This window comes from Sceloporus undulatus, chromosome 3 (genome assembly GCF_019175285.1).
Source record: "Sceloporus undulatus isolate JIND9_A2432 ecotype Alabama chromosome 3, SceUnd_v1.1, whole genome shotgun sequence".
Lineage (NCBI taxonomy): Eukaryota > Metazoa > Chordata > Lepidosauria > Squamata > Phrynosomatidae > Sceloporus > Sceloporus undulatus.
Genome location: NC_056524.1, coordinates 171,186,121 through 171,210,315, shown reverse-complemented (window position 1 = coordinate 171,210,315; position 24,195 = coordinate 171,186,121). Strand labels below are relative to the sequence as shown.

The following is a 24,195-nucleotide window of genomic DNA, read 5'->3' as shown; positions in this document are numbered from 1 at the left end:
TATCCAGATTCTCCCCACTGCAGAATATTTGTGCATATTTTTTGCCCAATATTTACACATTCAGATGTGTTTCAGGAAATTATTCAGTGCAGAAATATACATGTGGGGTTTTCTGCTAAAAAAAAAAAACCAACAAGTTTTTCACATAGAATCACAGAAGAGACCACAAGGGCCATCCAGTCCAACTCCTAACCATGCAGGAATACACAATCAAAGCACTCCTGACAGATGATCTTCCAGCCTCTGTTTTAAAACCTCCAAAGAAGGAGACTCCTCCACTTTCCAAGGCAGCATATTCCACTAGCAAATAGCTCTTACCATCTGAAAGTTCTTCCTAATGTTTAGGCAGAATTGCTTTTCCTGTAGTTTGACTCCATTGCTATGTGCTCTAATCTCTGGAGTAGCAGAAAACAAGACTGCTCCATCTTCAATATGACAGCCTTTAAAATACTTAAACATGGCCATTATGTCACCTCTTAACCTTCTCTTCACCAGGCTAAACATACCCAGGTCCTCAAGCCACTCTTCATAGGGCCTGGTTTCCACAACTTTCATCATTTTGGTCATCCTCCTCTGGACACATTTCAGCCTGTCAATATCCCTCTGGATATTGGTGCAATGGTTAAATGTCAGTACTGCAGCCATTCACAGCCACAAGATTGAGAGTTCAATCCCAGGCAGGGCTTTAGGGTCCACTCAGCCTTACTTCCTTCTATAGGTTGCTAAAATGAGTACCCAGCTTGATGGGGGAAATTAGCTTACACATTGCAAACTGCTTAAGGTGTGCTTAAATGCACTGATAAATGATATAGACATGACTTGATATTCTCTACATTGTTACTCGGGATACGAAATACCCACGTACGAAATTTCCGGGATGAAACGAAAAAATCCCATAGGAAATAACTGTTCCGGGTTACGCAAGGTTTTTTCGGGTTACGAAAAAATTTTGGTGCTTTCGCGCTATTTCACACGAAAATCGCGGCGGTTTTCCCCATTAGCGCCTATGGGTTTTCGGCTTGCGAAGGCTTTTCGGGTTACGAAAGCGCGGCGACGAATTAATTTCGAACCCGGGAGCACTGTACTTGATATTGCCTCTTGAATTGGGTTGCCAGGAATGGACACAATTCCGGACATTACTGGTTCAGGCAACAAAAATACAGTGGACTGCTATATGCAGGGTGCTATATGTGGCCTGAGCATATATGCTCAAGCTGCAGGGAGTGCATGGTTGCAAGGGGCTCAAGCATACATGGAATTAGCCTTATGCGGGGGGGGGGGGGGGGGTCCAGAACGGATCCCCCGTGTAAGGCAAGGTCCATAATCCTTATGCTTAGACTTGGCCTGTTAGAATGCCACTCAATACATAAGACTGGATGATAAGCGGTTACACCAATTGATTTGTCCTGTCACCACTTCAAAGGATATTTTAGGCTTAATACAAATCAGTATATATCCAATTGCCTAGTGAATGTATACATTTCAGGCAGTGTGTTTTGTGTTTGTTTGTTTTTACTAACTTCTCTCATTTTGGACAGTGGGATTAGGAAACAGGTTCTGTCAGCTGGGAAATTTGTAATTATTTACAAGGCTGCTCAGTAACTGTGAAACCAGTTAGTCAGTTGATCAGCAGTCTCTCTGTCACACACACAGAGTCTCTTTCCTCACACACACACACACACACATGCATACACGCAACAAATAGCCAGATGGAATAACTTGGAAGGCCCCCTAAACTGATATGAGCTGAATTGGATTATTGTTTTAATGGTGCCAAGTGATATGTATGTAAAATGACCTAGCTGTGTGGTAGGAAACTTTATGGCTGTCTATTCCAAGCAAAAAGGGGGTCATGTTGTTGCAGTTGAAAAGTTATGTATGGGAACCTCCCCACTCTTTACCCAATCCAGTAGGGCTGCAGTGGCCTAATTTAAACAGGACATTCAGGGGCCTGAGCTAGGAAGACTGGGGGTAGTATGTACTATGAAAACCATAATGAGTTTTATTGCTTATGGAATGTGCTGGCTTGACCCTGAAAATGAAATGCTGTATCTGAAGAAACATTAGACAGCCAAGTCAGCACAACCCAGCCCCTTGCTCTCCCAAATTCATGGGAAGGAAGGGCCCAGGTTAGCGACAGGAGAGCAGAGTCACTTCACTGAAGTCTGTTCATTGTTCCATCATGCAATTCCATTTGCTGGAAGGGATCAGATGTAAAAACCTGCTTGCTGGCCCAACTTCATCATCATCTTCAGGGATTACAGATGGAATTGTATACTTCTGGTTTATATTCTGTTGTCCTGAGAGAGTGCAGGCAATGATACCAACAGAAGTCAGCTTTTTCCTCAAATGTGTTCCTGTATGTTTTTGTGTGTCACTATTTTCCAGTGAGAGACCTCTGGGATATCTCTAATATGTGGTTTTTCAAAATCTTGCCTGCTGCCTTGTGGAGATCTTTGAGTCCTAAAAGGCATCGAGGTTGAGTTTCCCTTATCCAGAATTTCCAAAAATTCCAAATATTCCAAAACCAAAACATTTTTCCTATAGATGTGACTCCTTGCTTCTGATGGTTCAGTGTAAACCATTTGTTTCAGCCACAAATTATTGTATAAATTACCTTCAGGCTATCTGTATAAGGTGTCTATGGCTTGTTACAGACAGCCAAATAAAGCTGCTTCGAGTCACAGTGGGGTTGGTGTTTCAATGTACCTGCGCCTAAGAGTCCAGAAGCTGCCACCCAAGCCACGCTCCAGTCTGGAGCATGGCTTTGGTATGACTTCTGGATCTTAGGACGCATACATCATTGAACACCCATACCTCCACTGTGACTCGAAGCAGCTATTTTGGCTGTCTGTAACAGGCCTATGAAACATAAATGAATTTTGTGTTTAGACTTGGGTCCATTCCCAAGATATTCATTGTTCATATGCAATATGTGGTCTCCAAACCCCCCCCTCAAAAAAATCCAAAATCCAAACACCTCTGGTCCAAGCATTTCAAATAAGGAACACTCAACCTGCATTTAAAATACATAAAACAGCAAGTTTCTAGACACTTGGACATTCATGAAAAACATGAAGTGTGGGGAAAGTATCTGGTAAAATTCTGAAAGCCTGTTGTGTCAGTAAGATTTCTGATGATCTGGGGTAAAGCCTTCAGTGTCATAATGCAAGGATGGGCAACTACAGTGAGTTTGACAGCCAATGTTCTGTCTTATGCTCCCTCCTGTAGGGGCTGTATGGACTACGGAAAGAACTGGAAGTGGCTTGTAGTCCACTTTTATTCTTGAAACATTGACATTTTCTATATTAAAATGTGTGAGTGGGGCTGCACTGGTACCCCACACCAGATAAAAAAGCACTGCCTTAACACTGTGATGCTCTCTTGTGCTCAACTCTGCTTGAGTTCCCATGAAGTGGACAAATGTTGAGACCAAGCGGGTTTGGTCTTGCAAAAGAACAATGGAAGCTGGAGATGTTAAATATTTCTTAGCACTTCACATTTTGAAAATGGCAGTGTTTCTTTTGCCATTGCACAGGAATTTTAATAATGCCCAAGTTATTGCCAGGAACACTCAAGTGAAACGAAGTGGTCTGACGGGCAAATACGTCCAACATACCAAGTTGATTACACAGCTTGAAGCCGAGCAGCCTGCTAGGAAGGCCTGACCTAGTATCTGAAGAGGCAAATGACTGGCACTAATGGTCCAGTAAAATCATGGAAGCTTGTGTGTGTGTGTTGGAATTACTAACATAGTAACTTCAGTAGAAATATACAATTTCTAGAAATTTCACAGAAAAGAAACTTTTCCCAGTTTTTCCCTATTAAAAATTTGCACTTTGTTATAAAATTTCCTTTTATATTTCAGCCAGACTTTTAATAATGATTTTGTAATGAAATGATTTTCAAATTTCAAATAGTGTGCTTTCTGTACCATTTTGTAAAAACTAATATTTTCTGGGGGCAGGAATTCAGTTGTAGTACCCTTTACAGACCGAAAGTCTCTTTGGTCCGTTCTGTACTGGAGAAATAATGCAGTTTGACACCACTTTAACTGCCATGGCTTTATGCTGTGGGATCCTGAGATTTGTAGTTTGTTGTGGCACCAGAGCTCTCTGACTGAGAAGGCTAAATATCTCACAGAAATACAAATCCCAGAATTCCATAGCATTGAGCTATGGCAGTTAAAGTGGTGTCAAACTGGATTATTTCTGCAGTGCAGATTAGACCTTTGCCATTTGAGGAATATAACATGTATTATGGTTAACTTGGTTTGGCATAAAATTATTATGGATGATACATTAATAGTATGGTTTATTCAGAAAATAATTTCAAATTGAATTTACTTTTTTATATAAATGGAGCTATAGGGGTTTGAACTGTTCAGGAACTCTCTTTCTTTTGCTAAGTGTGAGAAGCAGGAACAGAAAAAAAAAATCTAATTGAAAAAAGAAATCATTTACATTAGTAAAACAATAAAATAAGTTTGTCCTCTCTAGTCGTCCATTGTATCAAGCATTCATTTCCATAAAAGAACTGAGAAAAGGAAACCAAGGCTGCATCTGCACTGCAGAAATATGCAATTTGACACCATTTTAACTGCTCAATGCTGTGGAGTTCTGGGATTTGTTGTATTGTGAGATATTTAACTTTCTGTCAGAGAGCTCTGTTGTCATAACAAACCTCAAATCCCAGGATCCCATAGCATGAAGCCATGGCAGTTCAAATGGTGTCGAAGTGCATGATTTCTGCAGTGCAGATGCAGCCCAGGACCAGAAATTCTAATGGTCTGATATTGTACATAGTCTTACATAAATGTATACCTGCTAGCTAGATCTAGAAATAGTTTGGGCTAAATTCTGGCATCTCTGCCTTTTCTAGAAATTAAGCACTGATTGAACCCAGGATCTGTAAAGCAGAGCAGTCTCCTGCAGTGTGATGTTTAATTATAGCTCCCTCCGTGTGGTGATTTCTGGGAGGACAACACAGCCAGAAATTTCTCATAGATAACAACTGATAAGAGCAAACTAATCTTGCTGCTGCAGATCTATGAAGAGGAAGACACAGAAGCACAGGGTGGTTAAAGATTAGACTAGGGAACCAGAAGGATGACCAACCCAATCTGACATTAACCAGTCATGATATTTTGGCCACATCAGCAGTGGCTTTTTGAAGGAGGGGGGTACAGTTTCAAGCCTTGAATGATTAAATGGATTTATTCCTCACAAGCCATGGGGTATCCTTGCATTGCATTTCCATATCTTCTTTCAGGGGTAGTTGGCTAGATGGATGATGGGCTCATCAATCAAGTGCAATGTAAGGCATCTGCTGTCTCCCTCTTCCTCATACTGCTGGCTGCACCCTTAAGTGTTTTACAGGTGTGCCCATAGATATTTTAATGCACTGTTATTATGTATGAAGTAATCATATTTATAATGTATCACTAGTCTAACTTAACAAATAATGCTGTGCACCCAAACTATATCTGAGGAACCATCTGATCAAAATGGTCTGTCACATTCTTCATCTAGACTAATTTCCAGTTTGAAATTTGAAAGAAATTCTTTTTAAAAACCCTCATAATTTTTCTTTCTTCACTCTTTTACGTAACCAAGTAACATTTCTAGTGAGTCAACCAGAAGTAAATTGATAGTTAAATTGATTGTATATTTAATTAATCTTCCAAAGAATAGCAATTCTATATGTCCAAACTCCCAGTGTTTTCATATCCATATTATCTGAGTTTATTCTTGTATATTTTATTCAAATGTGTTGGTATTAAATATCATTGGTAGAATACCTTACTATGCTTTCCTTTGATCTTTATACATGGCAACATTACCGGGACTTTTGTAAAGATAATGGCCTGTTACAGACTGCCCAAATAAAGCGGAGGTCGCACCAAAGCCACACTCCATTCCTAAGCACTGGAGTGCAGCTTTGGTGCAGCTTCCAGACTCTTAAGACCCATGCATCATTTAAATAGCGTACCTCCAAAGAGACCCAAAGCAGCTTTATTTGGGCAGTCTGTAACAGGCCAATGTATTACATACATGGAGTTACAGTTCCCTCCAGTGTGTTTTCCCATGTAGTTTTGAATTTGTTATCCAGTTTTTCATCCATTTGTGAATGCTACGACATAACATAGCTTCATGTTAATTTAGTATGGGAAGGGAGTTCCACAGATAAGGAGTGAACAGGGTGCCACTGAAAACACACAACAACCAGCCTTTCTTGACCGCAATCTCCATTCTGATTAATGATGGAGCCAAGGTATGTGTGTGTGCTTTCAAGTTGCCTGTTGACTTATGGTGGCCCCATTAATTTCATAGGATTTTCTTAGGCAAAAAATACTTAATAGTTTGGCCTGTGAAAGATAGCCTACATTAGCAAGGTGTAGTGGTTTGAGTGTCGGAATGTGACTCTGGAGACCAGGGTCCAATTTGTAGCTTAACCATGAAAGCCACTGGGTGACCCTAGGCAAGTCACATGCTCTCAGCCACAGGAGAAGGCAATGGCAAACCTCCTCTGAACAAATCTTGCCAAGAAAACCCCATGATAGGGTCACCATAACATGGAAATGACTTAAAGACACACAACAACAACAATTCATTGGTGGTCTCTCATCCAAGTAATAACTCTGCTTAGCTTCCAAAATCAGACAGGATCTGGTGCCTTTACAGTATTTAGACCCATGCCTAACAATAAAACAAGTAAATGAATGAGCACAAAACAAGCTATTTCTTAATTCCTCCCCTTTTCCCAATACCCCAGATCTCTCCTTGCCCAGCCTCTGATGGAGATCTCAATTATTGCAGTGATTCATATGGAAGCAGGTACTCATCCCAGCCTTGATAAAGATGTTCGATTTCAAAGACAGCTGTTTTGAATTGTGCCTGGAAACAAATGGGCAACCAGAAAAGATCTTACCAAAACCAGCAGGACATAAACAGGCTTACTGTATACACAACACAGATCTACTATATTCTGAACTGGTTGAATGCCTCACCTATGGGGACTTCAGTACCTGACCAAATATAGTTCTAACTCGTTTCTTCTTTTCCCTTTTTAAAACACCTGTAGCCTTACCTGCTGGGACCATGATCATTTCTTTGAAAGTGCTGATAATAAATTAATAGGGAAGTTCAGTTCAGAACTTGGCTGTCAGGCTGCAAAAGGGAAGGTGATGTGTGCTCTGCTGTTGCAATTTCCAGCATCCTTTTGGAACCGGTTGCTTCCAGGGAATTAGATGTTGCAGAGTGCAAGGCGTGAGTGATGGACAGGGGTGACGGACAGGGGAAGAGTTCAGTGTCCCTGTTCAGACTTGTTAAAAGCGGGACTCAGGGCCTTGGCTATCTGAAGCTGAGCGCCTAACAACAGCATCCTATTTCTGGCTGCAGCCTGCTTGCTGCTGCTAATTTCATGCCCTGTGATCCAGGTAACGCTCTAGTGCTTTGCTCCCTCACCCAAGGCCTCAACTGCTTTTTCAGCCCAGCAGGAGCCCAGCTGCTTCTGCTGCTGAGTTTTTAAGCTGAATAAAAAGCTAGTTTCCCAAAGCATCTTGGCAGCTCAGGGCAGACTTTTTACTAAAGCCAATGGGTATTATCCCCCCCCTCCTTCCATTTGGAGAAGGTAAACATATGTATATTTTAAGTAATCAGCATTGTACATGAATAGAGAGATCAGTGTGTTGCGCTGGAGATGCTGTAACTGTAATACTCTCCCATCCTCTTATAAATCCTAAATGGAGCCTTGCATTATTGGACTTCATCTCCCAGAATCTCGCAGCCAGTATGACCCTGGAATCCAAACGTGTAGTTTTTTCCATGCTCTGGTCATACTTTCCATTGATTTAGAAAGCCGATTATTGGAAGCTAATTGAGCTGATGGTGAAGAGTGGAGAAAAGGGCATTCTCTTTTCAGAAATGTGTTTGGCCGGCTTCTTTGGCATTTTCCAAAGGCAGTTTTATACATGCAAGCTTGCATTAGGGTTCTGTGTACCTGTGTTCCTATGTGAGGGGAAAGGGGGAGGTTTGAGAGAATCAAGGAAGAAGAATGAGAAGGTAGCCTTGATTTGCAGAGTTGGTTAATCATTTCATGTAAATACTGTATATCTACACTAACTACTAACCTAGAAAAGAGTTTACCAGATTGTCATAACCCCACATGTGCCTGTGTTAGTAATTTGTGAGGCACTAAAGGCCAGGGAAAAAAAAGTAGAAGAGAGATAGCTTCTCTTTCATTCTGTTGACACTTCTTTGTCTGTTCACTTGCAGATAACCAGAGGCAGGGAAACTTGCGAACAGGTCAGCAATGCGTCAAAAACAGTTGTCACAGGCATGGGTAGCTATCAGTGGCAGCTTTCATGCCAATATTGTGGTGAATCTACTCTGTGTTAGGGAGCTAGCCAAGGTGCTAAGCCTTTGACTTTTAATGTTCATCTTAAAACCCAGAATGGATTCACTGCCCTACTGACATGGCAGCTACCAACTGATGGAACTAAAGCAAACGTGTTGTATTTACGAGCATTGCTTCATATCAGTGATAAATAAGTTATCAATTAAGTTAGAAATTTTGGAATAGAAAAAGCTCATGTACACAAATTAATATTTAAATTGGCTGATTTAACTTAGATGTTATGTGTTAATTTAATTCCACAAATAAATTATTAATTAATTAAAGGAGAGCCTGTGCTAAAGAGCCAACAAATGTTACATTTCCAAGCTGGTCCTTTAATTAATGCAAATAGCTGTCGGATTAGAATATGATAATTTAGTTAATTACCAGCAGTAAGGGCAGTTTGGGAGGGGAATGGTCTTCTTTAGATCCTGGTTGTTCTTCTGTGTTTTACATTGGCAGAGTGACCAGATGCCATAATCACAAAGGAGGACAAAGCACCAGAAATGTAGGATATTGAGGGAGAATTTAGGACAGAGGCTATAGAAAAACATGCTTCTTAGTCATGCTCAGAACTGAGGACATTTTGAAATTCCTCCTGGATAGAAGGTTGAAATGTATGACATGTCCTGGCAAAGGAGGACATCTGGTCACCCTGTACATTGGTAACTGCATAGAGGCTATCTGAGACAGGAAACTGAAAAGTGAATCTCTTATTCCTGTAAATTTATTTCAAATCTGAGTAGGAATCAGTAAGATGTAGAAAAGGTGACATTAATATAAGAGAGATAGGGACAGGGTAGATTACTGCACTACACTCTTATAGCGTTGCTATTCCACTTGATCTGCTCTGGCTGCCTCCTGCTGTATTTTGGGATTTGCAGTTTAAGGTGGAGCATTTAGAATCCTCAGCCAGAGCTCTTAGGCCTCATTGAACTATAAACCTCAGAATGCAACAGGGGGCAGCCAGAGAAGTTAAAGTAGAATAGCAGCACTATAAGATTGTAGTGCGGTAATGTCGAGGGAAAGTGAGAGACGGAAGTTTTGTGGGGTGGAAGAGAATTTTTTTCCCCAAAAAAAATGCATGCAAAGAAGGCTTTTACAAGATCAGAAGTGGATTCCCAGATCCTTCTGGTTTGGCTTTTGAGAGACTGGAACAGCCTACAGTGGACCTAGGCATAAAAAATTGGCTCATGGACCCCATAATTTTGACTGTACCCTTACTGCATTCAGTGGTTTACTCTGTCATTTGAGGTTTATTCTCCAGAAACATGGACATCTCTTCAGTGCCAGGGCATCAATTGCTAATCTAGATAAATATCACAGGACTTTATCACACTCCTGTTGTTGCCACAATCACATTAATGAAAGGAAATGCATAGATACCAGTTTGAGAGCACCTCTTATCACCCCTCTCTTCAATAATGCGACCAGGCTGATGCTGGTCCTGCACGTTCTCTTCTACCCTCATCCTTAACCTCATCTTCCTGCCCTGTGCCCTACCTAATGTGCCCTTCATTTGTGTGTGTATTGTTTTTAAACACAATTCTGTTTTAACAACAAATAAAATAAAATAAAATAATTAATTTAAAAAGGCTGATCTGGGACAGCGAGGGGGAAGAGGAGGAGATACTGAAACCACATGACTGCCTTGTGCCAGAACTGTCATAGGAGTAACTTATTGCACCTGAGATCTAATACTATAACAACACAATTGGGAGCTTATTGGCGGATTTTCCCCATCATTGGGAAGGTGTTCTCTAACAACACTTAGAAAACAAGGCAGTGATGAGACATAAATGGTTTTATGCAGTAGACATCACCAAAGGCACTATTTTCCAACTTTGTCTCATGTGTAGATGGATGCTGTTGTCCTGAAGATGCTAGGGTTCATGTCATGGCTGGTGATGCAATTCATGAAGCTGAAGAAATCTCTGTAATAGAAGGACACAGGAGACACATCTCAAGGTGCTAGCTTTGAGCACATTGAAATGTGTCTCCTGTTTTTTGCTGCTTATATTGAGTGCTCCAAAGTTTTTGTTTCCTCAGATCAGAAGTAAAGAAAAATTACCATACAAAGCACATTCCAGAGAGACCAATAACACAGTAAGATTATCTTGATGTGTACAACAGCAGAATGCTTCTCAGCTAAACAAATAAAGGGTGTTGTAAGTTTAAGCCCTTTGCCAAATCTACAGGTGTGAGCTTTCCAGTTGCATGAAGCCATGACCTTAGACCTCTGCCTCTGCAACTTGTGACACTCAGGTACAGGTCATACTATGGCCTTGTTCTCTTCTACATCTTTTTTTTAAAGAAAACTTTGACATTTCTTATTTTCCTCCCAGGACTTCTTTGAAAGCTACATTTCCGTGGCTTCCACTGTGCCTTCAGTCCTCTGCTTGATTGGGAACTTCCTGCTAGTCAACAAGTAAGTGCATCTACATGATTTCCCACCACTTTGTCCCCTCCCTGCAGTCTTGGCCAAGCCATTTCAATCCCCAGATTGCAGTGTTAGCACAGCAGTGGGCCAGAAGTCAAGCTAAAAACTGTTGATGGGAAATGGGTTTAGTCAGAAAACCCTTTACTGCAAAATGTCTCATGGTGATCATGCCTCTTTTTTTTTTTTCTGTTTAGTTCCAAGCAGGGAGATGTGCAGTTGTGATCATAACCTAACCTAGGAAGGATTAGCAAAGCCTGAGGCAAGGAGAGAATGAAACCTTTGAGTTTAGCAGCTTGAAATCTATTGCCTAAAGAGAGAGACAAGACCCGAGCAAGTTGCTTTAGGTAAAGTTACCCGACCAGTTGAATCTCTTGGTCCAGCAGGAACCAAGTGTTAGCCTAAAAGAATTTCCTTACTATTGACATTTTCATACTTGAAAATAATGTCACTTGCTATTTGATTTGTACTTGCAAAATGGAGCTGGGAGAGTGCCACTTTCAGGGAAGAAGATGGAGGAAGAATTATTTTAAATTTCCCCAATTCCAGTTTTCCTGTGCAGTCCTTCCTTAAGGGAGCTGTTACAGAGGAAAAAAAGGTTAGCAGAAAAGAAGGGCTAAACTTTGTATAGTGGCCACACACACACTTTGCGTGATGGACGTAGTCATGGAACAGAGAATCCCATAGGTATCACACATAGCACCATTTCGGAAGTGCCAGAATCTCTTGGTGGATATAAAATATCTTCACAACACAATGTTTTGGAAAGTCATTGTGTACTTACATATGCTTCAAGAAAATGAAGATAATTCTGAGTAGTTTATATAGCTTTGAGATGTAATATATCTTCTTTGAACACAGACACATAAAAACACTTCCCAGATTTTTCTTCTGAGGACATGGTAAATTCCAGTGGGTGGACCTGACGAAGACCCAACCATGCTGTGTGTCAAGGAGGAGACAGAATAATGTAACCTAAGATGAAGTAATCTACTTTCACTGTTAGCTGATCTGTATCAAACAACATGGTTATGATGCTGACTATGTCATGATGCATTCTGCCTCTACTCTTAACACGCACATTTACACCTGGTGCATGATGAAAAAATCATCACCACCATTTCCCAGGATGATACCAGCAACTGCTCTATCCTGAGATCTTCTCAGGTTTGATCACCTACTCACAAAGAAAGGGGGAGAAATTTTGAAATTTTTATATAGAGATATTTGACTCTCTTGAATTTAAGTGTAAAATCTTCAATTGACTCTCTTGAATTTAAGTGTAAAATCTTCAATCTTCAACATGTAGTGTAGACTTGTGGTTCTACCACCTGCCTTTCATACAAACTTTGGCCTAAATCCAGTGTTATACTAATGCTAAATTAATTACTGCAACAGGGCTTTCTTGCTTTACCCTTTATAGCCCTTCACAATGCCTCAAAACTGCCAGAAGGTTTTCAAACCCCTCAAAGGAGATTTTCAGGATGTGTTGGGAAGGAAACAGCAGAAACAGTTCTGTTGTTGGAATAATTCCAAGCAGGAATTCCTATTGGATTCCATCCTCTCTCTCTCTCTCTCTCTCTCTGTGCTCATGCACACACACATACATGTCTGTGTGTGTGCTTGGTAAAGTATGGTCATGCCTTGGCAGGGTAAAAAGTGAGGTTAGTTATTTATATCTACCACCCCCTGCCAAGAGAATTGGAGAAACAGCATCCTGCTTTCTGGATGGAAATCTCAGCAAGAGCAAGCCATAAAGCAACACCTTGATCATTTGCTTTGCAAGAATTGAGATGAGACCATGCCCGTTTTCTTCTCTTTATCCACCCCCTCCACTTTGATAATCCCAGAATAGGCAAATATACCTTCTGTAGTTTAAGGCAGTGCTTCTGAAACATTCCACCAAACATCTCCTTAAGTAGGGCTGGCTTGTTTGGTCTTTATAGTATTCTGGCTGAGAAAGTCCTCATTTGTTCTCTCCATATAAATGTCCAAGCACTTTCTTTTACAGCTCCTTCCCTTCTTTCTAGAATTCCTAGAATAGAATCCCCCCCTCTACCCCCAGTTATGCCATGAAAAGCAGCAAAGAAGCAGAAGGGGAGGACACCCAGAGATAGCAATTCCTGTTCTTCTTCTATATATTCTCCAGGATGGAAATCCATTTTGCAAAACCCATTATGTGCTTAATGCCTTACATTTTAAATGTGGCATTCATTTATCTTTGGCACATTGTTGATTCTGCTGAGTGGCACATCCATAATCAATAAGTGTTTTATTATGCTAAGTTTTCAGTGTCATAAATACTCATGAGGCAGGCTTGCATTTATGGAAACTCCGGAGCAAATCAGTTCCCTGTAGTTCAGTTGCCTGCAAAGGGTAACTTATGGCTACTCTGTGCTCCACCCTTGTTAAGGGCACTGATGGCGGCTAAAATATGACAGTGCTTCCAAAACAGATTTCATGCCTGTGTGGGTGAAGGTGACATTGGAGGTGGAAGGTCCGGGGAGGAGGAAAGCAAGCAGCAGCGGTGTGCTAAAAGTGCAAGAAATGAAACTGTTAACTGGCTCTCCTCTTCATCCATCCATAATTCATTTTGTTTGCTTGGTGTGTCATTTTAAAAGTATTCTGTGTGGAACAGGTTGTATTTGTCAGGAGTCCCTGAGTCAGGCAGGCAACATTTCTAAAACTGCACAGTTAGTTGGCAGGAAGTATATCTCACCTGGAGTCCCTTAAGAGTAGGATGTATATCACAAAACCCAGGGTCTCATCCCCAAAGAAGAAATAGAAGAGCTATTCATTGCTAAACCATTGTCATTTTCTTCCCCCTTTTCCATCCTTGCCCTCTGAGTTGAAGGGGAGCTGATAAACCATTCCGTGTCTATAATAAGTAACTTTCCTATTCAAGCAGCTCATTATCTTGTAGTAATCATGTGGTTGCTTTTCCCTAGCTTGCAATATTCCCCCAACAGACTCTATCTTTGTTATTGCTGCACAGTGGTGTTGTTATTTCATTTAGCAATGGACTTTTCCAGATTGGCTGGGTTTATGGAGAGACAGAATCAGTGAAAACTGATAGGGAAAGGTAGGATCTGTGTTGTTTGATGTCTGTTTTTTAAAAACAGACAAACAAACATGTGCTTTGAGCTCTGCACTGTTGGTGAGGAGGTTTTCCCATAGGCTTCTCAGATTTTTGTCCCTTGTTCTTCGTAAATAGCTCTGACATCCCCAGAGTATTGCTTCAGAACAGCCAAGATGTTGGTTCCACCTTCCTAGCTACCTGGCTTCCCTAAAGTTCTTGGAAACCCCCCAAAGAGATGCCACATCAGCAGAAGAGCAGGCGTAAGTAACTAGGTTGCTTATGGTCCAAGGCTGTAGCAAGGCAGTGTGGGGATCTTAGATAAAATACCATATTCTCCATCCCCATACACATAAAGACACCACAACAATTATATCACATTAAAGTTAACATTAAACTTTAAGTTAGCCAAACTGAAGAACAAGGAATTCTTTTTCAACAGAGTGAGGTACTGTAGAAATAAGGGAGTTTCAGTTTGTTAGAAAGAACATTTAATTTCCTGTATGCAGACTGTTTTCAAGCACTGTAATGTGATGCTCCAGAATTAACTGTCTCCCTGCAGGCTACTCCTCTGTTGCTAGCTACTCTTGTGTTGCATTAGATAGTGTGATGACTTACAGAGGCCTGGAAATGGCCATGGGTCATACTGTCTGGGGACTTGTAATTCAAAAAGCAGCTTTTCCAAGCAGTGGTTTCTTATGTGTCTTTTCCATGGCCAACAGCTTAAACTATGCAATTGGCTCAAAGGATTTCTAGATAGCTGTATGTAGTGAGGGGTAGGGAGAGCAAGCATCTTGGCTTCACAGAACATTTCAGAGAAGAATAAAAGTGTGCTTTCTAAGGGACAGAGCTGGAACCCAGCACTTGGTCACACTGTGTCACTTCAGATATTGCATTTTTAGGTGTGAATCTGATGTTTTCTAAATGAGAATGCAACAAAAATGTGTATTATATAAGCATGCTCATCAAAGGGTAAATGGCTGCAGTTCCTAGTGAGCATTCATTTTGTAACAAACTCAGATTGTTCTCAGTGGAATATATGAAATGGATCCTTTAAAGCAATGAGTCCTTGACTATGGTGTGAGGATAATGAATTCTTATGGAACTTGGAGCCAGAAGAGACTATGAAAGCATGGTGTTAAATACAATACACACTGCAGAAGTAATCCAGTTTGAAACTGCTTTAAGTGCCCTAGCTCAGTGCTAGGGAATTCTGGGAACTGTAGTTTTGTAGGTCTGATGTCAATAAACAACAATTCCCAAGATTCCATAGCACTGAGCCATGACAGTTGAAGCAGTTTCAAACTGGATTATTTCTCCAGTGTGTTTTGGACCTGTGTCTCAGTTGTGTTCAGTTGTGATTTTAATGTTGAGTGTAATAAACTCATTTTAAGGTCACTCCAGATGTGCATGCATAATTTTTGTTTGTTGAATTTTCTTTTGAGCCCTTTCAAAAGGTTTATTCATGGTGTTTATCAATCAACATAGATAACAGTAGGACTAATTTAGGCTAATTCCTTGGCTGTACAAGTGAATCTTGTATCATCAGATTCTACAAATCCCAAGAGCAGGAACTGAGGAGCCTCATTCTGACAACTCACAGTATGCCTTCATCAAATTTCTGCTTTTATTTTCCCCATTACGCATTGCTTAGAATCTCTCTTGCCTGTCTGTTTCCTTTTTTTTTAAGTCTGTCCTCCAATACTGTAACATCCAGTCAGTAATGTTATAAAATCTCAAGACAATGAGGTCTCTCGTTCAAAAGCCACATGCTAACCATTGGTTTTTTCCCCCCACTCCAGGGTCTCTGTCAGTGTACGCATCCTGTCCTCCTTGGTTATCATGTTAGCTGTTTTCCTGGTGATCACAGCGTTGGTGAAAATGGACACCTCTGCTTGGACTCCGTGGTTTTTTATCATCACTCTCCTTAGTGTGGTTGTCAGCAGCGGTGCTGCCACAGTCTTCAGCAGTAGCATCTTTGGCCTATCAGGATGTTTCCCTATGCGGAATTCCCAGGCATTGATTTCAGGTTTTATTTAATTTATTTATTTTATACTCTACCTTTCTCTTGACATGGAATCCAAAGTGGCTTACAAAAGTTAAAATATATCTCCCTCTGACACCTAAACTTAGAATTCAATGAGTAAAGGGAGGACGGTGCAATTGCTGAGTCCTTTAATTTTGTTTGTGAGCAGACAAATGTGCTGTATTTAAACTTGAGGGTTTGTCTGCTTGTACTCACATGACCATGAGTTCAGTCTCAGTAAAGAAAAATGCAAGTTGGCATTTAAATAAAGAACTGTGGAATGTTTCAAAAAGGAAGTTTCAGGAGAAACTCAGCAGATGGAGTGAGCTGAGTTGTCATTTCATCCTGGGTTTCGACCCTTCTCTCGGTTCACTATTCCTCTTTTAAAAGTCTCGCCTTATGACATCTCTGTTGAGGAACTAGAATTAAGTTTTTAAATAAAAAGAAAACATCTGCATTCAGCTCCATGTTTGTTTGTGTCTCCAGGAAAATAAAAAACTTGCATTGTCTCATTTTGTATTCAGCATTAGCATTCATTTCCATAACTGATGAGTTCCATGTTTGCAGCTATGAATGATGAGGCCCCTCGAGGTTTGGGAGGTGTTGTTACCACTGGAAAAATACTTGAAGGCAGAAGGATGGCAGGGTGAAAGGAGGAAAATGGAAATCAGTACAAAGATTTCAGACTTTGTTTTCTGGGCTACAGCAAATGGTGTTATTAGGGGTTGACCCATTGTGGCAGTTCTCACCACAGGCCCTACTATAAAAACCTCCTTACATTTACAAACTGTGAGATCATCCATAACTTTTTTTTTAGTATAGATATAGAAAAGCCACACCATATGTAGAGAAAACAGTAGCCTCAGGAAATAAAGATGGGAGTACAGAAAGCATTACTCACAAGACAATTGAAATACTACTTTCCAGAATCAGGATTTTAAAAATTGACCTGGATCTAATCTGCACTGCAGAAACAATCCAGTTTTACACCACTCTTAACTGTCATGACTCCATCCTAGGATTTGTACCTTGTGGCACCAGAGCTCTCTAGCAGATAAGGCTAAATGTCACAGAACTACAAATTCCGGAATTCCATATCTTTGTGCCATGGCAGATAAAGCAGTGTCTAACTGGTTTAATTTTACAGTGCAAATTAGACTCTAGTTTGTGTTATTCCTAGCCATAACAGCTAATTTTAAACCTGCAATAGGGGGCATATGTGTACATGGCCACGCTGGCAGAGAGGGTTCTGGAGCTTATGGTCCAAAAAGTAACTTTTCCAAGACCTGGCTGTGGTAGTTTTTTAAGCATGGGAAATGAGAGCCTGTTGGTGTTCCCCTGTTTGCCAAATGGATAGGATTGTCAAAACAAATGGTTAGGATTGTAAAAAAATTTAACAAAGAAAGCACCTAACATGTCTAGAAACTACATGTGGTACTAGCAAAATACACAACCAGCAAAATACACACTCCCCTCCCCAGCCAATCTGGAATGACACCAAAAAAATTTAAAAGCAGCTTGCTATGTGAAGGGTGAGGCTCTTTGGTGGTCATAAGTCAATGGCTGCAACCCTAGATATGTCCCTTTCCCCATGCATTAACTTCTTCCCCCACATATGCTTTTTGTTCACCTTTTTATGCATCTGTAAATAACCAAATCTAAACTTCCCCAAAGAAGCAACAGGATTATCACAATTATCTAACCACAACCTCACAAGTGCATTTAGCGAGGGGGAAGGATGAAAAGGCATGCTTGGTTGCAGGAGTGGGAAGATGCAGGGGTAAAAATTCAAGAAAACTACTTTTCTGGACTACACTGGCCATGCTGATAGGGGATTCTGAGAGAGGTAGTCCCCAACAGTATTTTTGCCCAAATCTTGGGACAAAAACAAAAGTATATATGCTGTGCTTATTATACAGCAAAGCCTCTTGTATTTACTGGATATTGCTAATTGTTGTGCTGTTATGTGTGCGTGCATGGGTAGGTTTTAGTAATATATATTTTAACCTAGTCTTAAGTTTTTCTTATTGTTTAGTTGTGTGTTAACTTCTATATACTGTGGGTTTTTAACTATTTATTTTAAATTGTTGTAAACCACTTTTTTTAATCGTTGTAAGTCGGTATGTGAAAAAGGCAGGATAGAAATACTGTAAGTATAAGGATAATATATTATTAATAATTACTAATAATTCAAATTATCAAATTAAATAATTAAATACAGCTGGAATATCAGGCTCTATCATCTTTACTCTCTTGCTCCTGAATTTCAGCTTCTTCTTTTTTTTATTTTAGAGCAGCTTGGTACCCAAAGCATCTTCTGAATGTGCCAGCAGAGGCTGAGGCTTACTATGTCACCATTCATTGATTTTTGTTCTCTTTCCTTTCCACCCTCTCTTTTTATCACTCTTGCCATATAGGTCAGGCCATGGGAGGCACATTGAGTGCCATTGCAGTGGTGGTGGACCTGGCAGCAGCCTCTGATGTTACAGACAGTACTTTGGCCTATTTCCTGACAGCAGACATCTTCATTATTCTGTGTATTGGGATGTACTTGATCCTTCCTAAGATGGAGTATACCAGGTAAATCTTGTTGGGCCATTAGGTCAATCCTCAGCAGGGGACTGAGTGGCTTAATTCCAAAACATCTCTCTCAGGATGCTATGAGGCCGCCTTTTCTGAGAGCTCGTCTCTTGCTATGCACTACATCCATTACTGCTCTGCTTTGCTCCCTCCAGACTGAGCATCCTGCTTTAATCAAAACCCCACACAGAAACTGGGATTAACTATAGGATTTGCCAGAGCTTGAAAATGTTACATTTTTGGACAAAAGCTTCTGGAATGCCCCAGTCAGAATAGCTAAGAGGAATCTCTGCAGAGGTGCAGCCCAAAAAAGCAAATTCTTTAACTTCTGGGGATTTACTACAGTGTCTGTGCTAAGCTTCTCCATTTTGCTGGTGTATCCTGGAGCCTGTATGGCTCTTTGCACTTTCTCATGGTACATTTTGGAAGTCTGGCAAATGCAAAATAATACATAAAGTTTAAATAATACATAAAGTTGACATGGTGTTTGATACTGTGGTTGTCCTTGCTGGCTTTTGATGAGATACCTTTGTAGAGACTGATGGTGGTAATGATTATGATCTTCTGTTTTATTCTTAGTTTTTCCATCTTAATGTTTATCTGTCAAAGTGATTGTGGAATGATAGTGCCTTTCTTCCATCTTCATCTTCTTTCAGATACTATTTAAAAAGACAGCAGGACATTACACAGTCACCATGCATCTTGCCTACTGATTATGTTGAGGAAGAGGATGTGGCAACAGACAACATCAGCCAGTTTCCATTGAACAGAAACTATACTGGAGCAGTGCCTCCCCTGTGGTCCATCCTGAAGAACATCAGTTCATTGGGCTTCTGTGTCTTCTATGTCTATTTCATCTCTATCATCATTTTTCCTGCCATCTCATCCAGCATAGAATCTGTCAACAAGTTCTCAGGGAGTGTGTGGACAGACAAATACTTCACTCCCCTCACAAGCTTTCTGCTGTATAACTTTGCTGACTGGTGTGGACGCCAGATCACAGCCTGGATCCAGGTCCCTGGACCAAAAAGCAAGTTGCTTCCTACTATGGCTCTGCTGAGGACTTTTTTCATACCAGTCTTCATACTTTGCAACTATCAGCCACGAATGCACATCAGAAGGGTAGTCTTTACCCAAGATGTCTATCCAGTGGTCTTCACTGTGCTCCTGGGATTTAGCAATGGCTACCTGAGTACCCTATCAATGATCTACGGCCCCAAGGTCACTCCCAAAGAATTGTCAGAGGCAGCAGGAGTATTAATGATGTTATTCTTGATGCTAGGGTTGGCTTTGGGGTCAGGCTTCTCAGTTCTTGTTGTCCATCTTATATAGAAGAAGGAAGCAGGAGTATTCCAGTCCATTCCTGAGCCTCATTGATATCAAGTCATTTTCTGACATTTTCAGCCAGACAGACATGTGCCAAAGGTAGCCATTTTCTGATTTAGGAGCTGGTCTGAATACTTTTGCCCTCTGGTAATGTGCCAGAACCTCAGAAGCGAATCATAAAATACAAGGGCCAAATGCACAAGTAATGCAAAATACACAGTTCACAAGACACAGGGACCAAATTCTATTCAAATAAGTCTCTCACCTTTGTCTGGACAGTGGGATTATAATAGTGTGTCCAGGTATTATGTGGATCCTGTGGAGAGCCAAAAAGACAAACAAATGGGCCCTAGGACAGCTCAAAACAGAAACCTCCCTGGAAGCCAAGATGACTAGGCTGAGGCTGTTGAATTTTGGTCACGCCATGAGAAGGCACAACTCACTAGAGAAAACAATCATGTTAGGAAACTGAGGGAAGTAGAAAGAGAAGAAGGCCACATGTCAGATAGGTGGACTCTCTTAAGGAGGTCATGGGTATGAATTTACAGGAACTAAGTAGAGCAGTGGAGATTAGGGAGTCTTGGAGATGTCTCATCCATGGGATCATCATGAGTGAAGATCGACTTGAAGGTAGTTAACAACAATAGCAATATATGTACAAAAGAGTCAGTGTGGTATATCGGTTTGAGGACTAGGATTCTGGGAATCGAGTTTCAATTTCCTTCTCAGCCATGGAAACCTGCTGAGTGATCTTGAGTGAGTCACAGCCTCTCAGCCCCAGAAAACCCTGTAAAAGCATCACCTTAGGGTTACTATATGTCAGAAATGACTTGAAGGTGCACAACAACAGCAATATGTATAGAGTTTTTCTCAAAGCGTTTGTGACAAAAGGAGTCACTAATTATTTGTTAAGGACACTAGGGCGGGTTACAGACGGGCAGGGGAAGACGTCTTGGAGGTGTATTCTGCTGAATACGGAGCCTCCAGACCGCCCGCCCTGGGGGCGTGGCTCAGGTGTTGGGGCTTCCACATGGGGGGCAGTGAAGACGCCTCACCTGGGGCCATTTCTGACCCGCAGTTTCCATACCGCCACCTCGGAGGACGCCGCAAAGAGAGAGGCAGCTTCCACATGGGCGGCCAAAAACGGGGCTTTTTTTTTCTTTTGCCGGCTGGCGGATGCGCAGCTGCGCAGCTGCGGTGCTCAGCAGCGGCAGCAGAAAGCCTATGTGCACATTTAAAGTGCCCAAGCCCCTTTAAAACTTTTTCCCCCACCCTGCCCAAGAACAAAGGTGGTCTCCTGCCAGCTGGTGATCAACTGGTGTTGGCATCTTTGTCCGCTTGCACGTTGCCAGTGTCACCAGCATCATAGATGCCTCCTCTCCTTTGGTCCCCGCGCTCTTGCTGAATCTGCAATGCACAACCACAGCTGTCGCCGCTGCCACCGCTGTCCCCCTGCCATCCCCCATCACCTCCCTTGTACATATGTAAATATTTAAAGTTTTAGCGTTTTTTTATTGTTAGGTGAAAATGGCACAGGAATGTGTGTAGGGGTGCACTTTAAATTCCAAACTTTCCACGATTCTAGCAGTGCATGCGTACATGTTGCTCTAGGGTTAGAGTTAGGGTTAGGGTTACGAGTCTTAAAATGCGCTGCAGTTGTGCTGCAGCTTCCACACCTGCATGGCATCTGACGCTGCAATTAAAGTTGACTACAAACTGCGCATGTTCCAGGACCCCGACTCATTATGCGACGCAGCAGACACGGAGCTTTTAAATGGGCAACTTAAAGTAGCGGCGTAGCAATTCTGACGTACCAGTGCAGCAGCTTACAGATGGAGATGCGCAGCTGCGCACTATATAGAAAAGAAGCGGGAAAAAGCAGCACCTTTTTAATGCTGCTTCTTCCCGCTTGGGGCGTGCGGGGGGCGTGTTCATGGCGGCATTCAGGTAAGGGCCGTCTGAAGGCTATACCTTCATGACGTCATGAACACACCCCTTTTTGCCCGTCTGTAACCCGCCTAGGAGATTAAATTGTGGATTCTAATATTTTTATTGGAATTGATCTCTGAGTCATTAAAAATGATAGCTTTTGTTCTAGAAGAATTCTTTAAAGGACCTGTTAACTTTACTGCATATTTCTTATAGGCATTGTATTTTCCCTCTTTAAGAGAAAAATGCCTATTAAGCAGCTTCTGTTAAATTAATGCTCCCTGAATAGAGGTTGAAAATGTGTGCAATAAATGCACAACCATAGGGAAGCTATTTTTAAATGGAGGAGGATCATGGAGTAATGCTGGATAAAGAGTATACCATAAAGCAGTAAGACTCCAATGTGTATTTTTAAGCAACTTCTGTACTGATGGTGAGTTCTAAGGCTGAGTGCCAAGGAAGTCAAGTTAATCAGCAAAAGAAAATTCAAAGACTTCTGCTATTATCAGAACTATAAAAAGTACAATTGTTACAAAATGGGAAGTGGGATAGGATTTGTTTTATCACTCAGTTTGTACAGGAATGTAGCCTAGGTTCATGCCTTTCTATCCTGAAATTGTTTTGTGCTCACTCTGAATACCAGCTTTTCTCAATGCACCCAAATTACTTCCCATAATAAATTTGAAATGGAGAGGAGGAAGGGGAAAAATCTAGTGGCACTTTGAAACTGATGAATGCTATTTTTAAAAAATAAATTAATCTACCTGTCTAGATGCATTGATGTATCATGATATTCCAGCCATAGGCATTTGAACATACTGTAGTTACATAGTTGTGAGGATGGGACTAGAATGTGATAGGATATAAAAACATGCAACTTATGCCATAAACCTTCAAAGGGGTTGTGTTGGATGATCCAGGTCTGTCAAGCAGCTGGTCTATGGGTCCCAAGGGACCAAAGCAATACATTCTGCTTAACTGAAAATTAGTCTGATGAAGACATTTTACTGAAGAGTATTCTTTTGATACATAGGTACCTGTTATTGAAACTAGCATATTTAGGTAGGTATGACCCAGTGCTTTAAGCACTGGAATGCAACTCTGGAGACCAGGGGGTCATTTCCACTTAGAGTATAATCCACGTTCCAATTTGGTTCCGCTTTGCGAAGCGATTCCAAAAGGCACCTCGTTCTCTCACTATGAAAAAGGACCTTTTGTAGAATTGCTTTTTTTGCTGGGAACACTTGTCATTCCCATTGGATGGAGCTGGGGAAGGCAACAATGCTTCAGCCGGTTGCCCCCTTCCCCCTGAGAACCCCTTCAGAAGGCTGCTGTCCTGACCGGACCCTCTCTCTCTTTCTTTCTTTCTTCCTCTCTCTTTCCCTCCCCTCCCCTCTCCTCCCTCCCTCTCTCTTTCCTTCCCAGGTCCCTCCTTCCCTCATGGAAGACAGGAACACATGCCAGGCTGTTTGTCAGCCAGCACAGGGCAAGCAGCAATGGTGGTGCAGTAGCACCAGAAGCCCGGCCAGCACCGAGCAAGCAGCGGTGGCTTTCCCCCCTTAAAACCCTCACAACGGGAGCTTGGCTTGGGCTGTAGCTGCACTGCATAAAGCCTGAGGGAGGAAGGCAAGGCTGGGGGACCTGGGAGGAGGAGAAATAATTGAAAAATCGATCTGTTGCTAAAGCAAGTAATATATTGATTTTACTAGCAATCCTATTGTAAAAAAAAAGAATTGATTCTGGTCTGGTGTTCCCACTTATTGGGCATGCTTCAGAATCGATGCTTCTAAAAAAGAAAAACACTTTTAAACTAGTGTCAGGAAGCCCTGGGGTTTTTGTGTTTGTCCTGCTTCTTTCCTCCTGGAATCGATCAATGAGGATCGGAAGCGGTTTCAAATGGGAACAAGAGTCATTTGCCCCGAATCCCGCTTCGGAGCAAACTGCAGTGGGAATGACACACACCCCCCCCCAAATTCAAATCCCTTCTCAGCCCACTGGTTGACCTTGGCCAAGTCACACTCTCTCTGCCTCAGAGAAAGGCAATGGCAAACCCCCTCTGAAGAAATCTTGCCAAGAAAACTCCATGATCAGTTCACACAAGGATTGCTATAAGTCAGAAATGACTTGGAGCCCACAACAACAACCAGATAGGCAGGCAGGCAGGCAGGCAAGAAATCATTGTGACTTTTCTTTTCTTTGTTAATACATTAGAATTTGTAAATACAGATATTCCCTTGATTATTTTTCTGTTCCAGAACAAGTACCTCGAGGTCATTCCTCTTGATGTGAGTCCAGGGAGATTGAGAAGTCTGTAACTGGTTTTGGAGGGGGTGGGTATTCATGTCTAATATTAAATTTGTGTCCATTTATTTAAATCTCTTTCTAAAGAAAGAGACCCCTCAGTTAATTTTTCATCAAACACAA

At 41.4% G+C, this 24,195-nt stretch overlaps 1 protein-coding gene across 3 annotated transcripts in view; it reads left to right on the top strand.

The window, feature by feature from the left end:
• Positions 1 to 20,877, top strand: part of SLC29A3 (solute carrier family 29 member 3) — a 50,620-nt gene extending 29,743 nt beyond the window's left edge. For 2 of the 3 annotated variants that reach the window (XM_042460861.1, XM_042460860.1), the window contains 4 exons: positions 10,743 to 10,825; positions 15,713 to 15,939; positions 18,354 to 18,516; positions 19,173 to 20,877. In XM_042460861.1, the coding sequence (XP_042316795.1) occupies positions 10,743 to 10,825; positions 15,713 to 15,939; positions 18,354 to 18,516; positions 19,173 to 19,848 (1,149 nt within the window). In that variant the 3' untranslated portion in view covers positions 19,849 to 20,877. Of the gene's footprint in view, positions 1 to 10,742; positions 10,826 to 15,712; positions 15,940 to 18,353; positions 18,521 to 19,172 lie in introns of those variants that run through there. The other variant, XM_042460862.1, reaches the window with a different exon arrangement.
• The last annotated feature ends 3,318 nt before the right edge of the window (positions 20,878 to 24,195 follow it).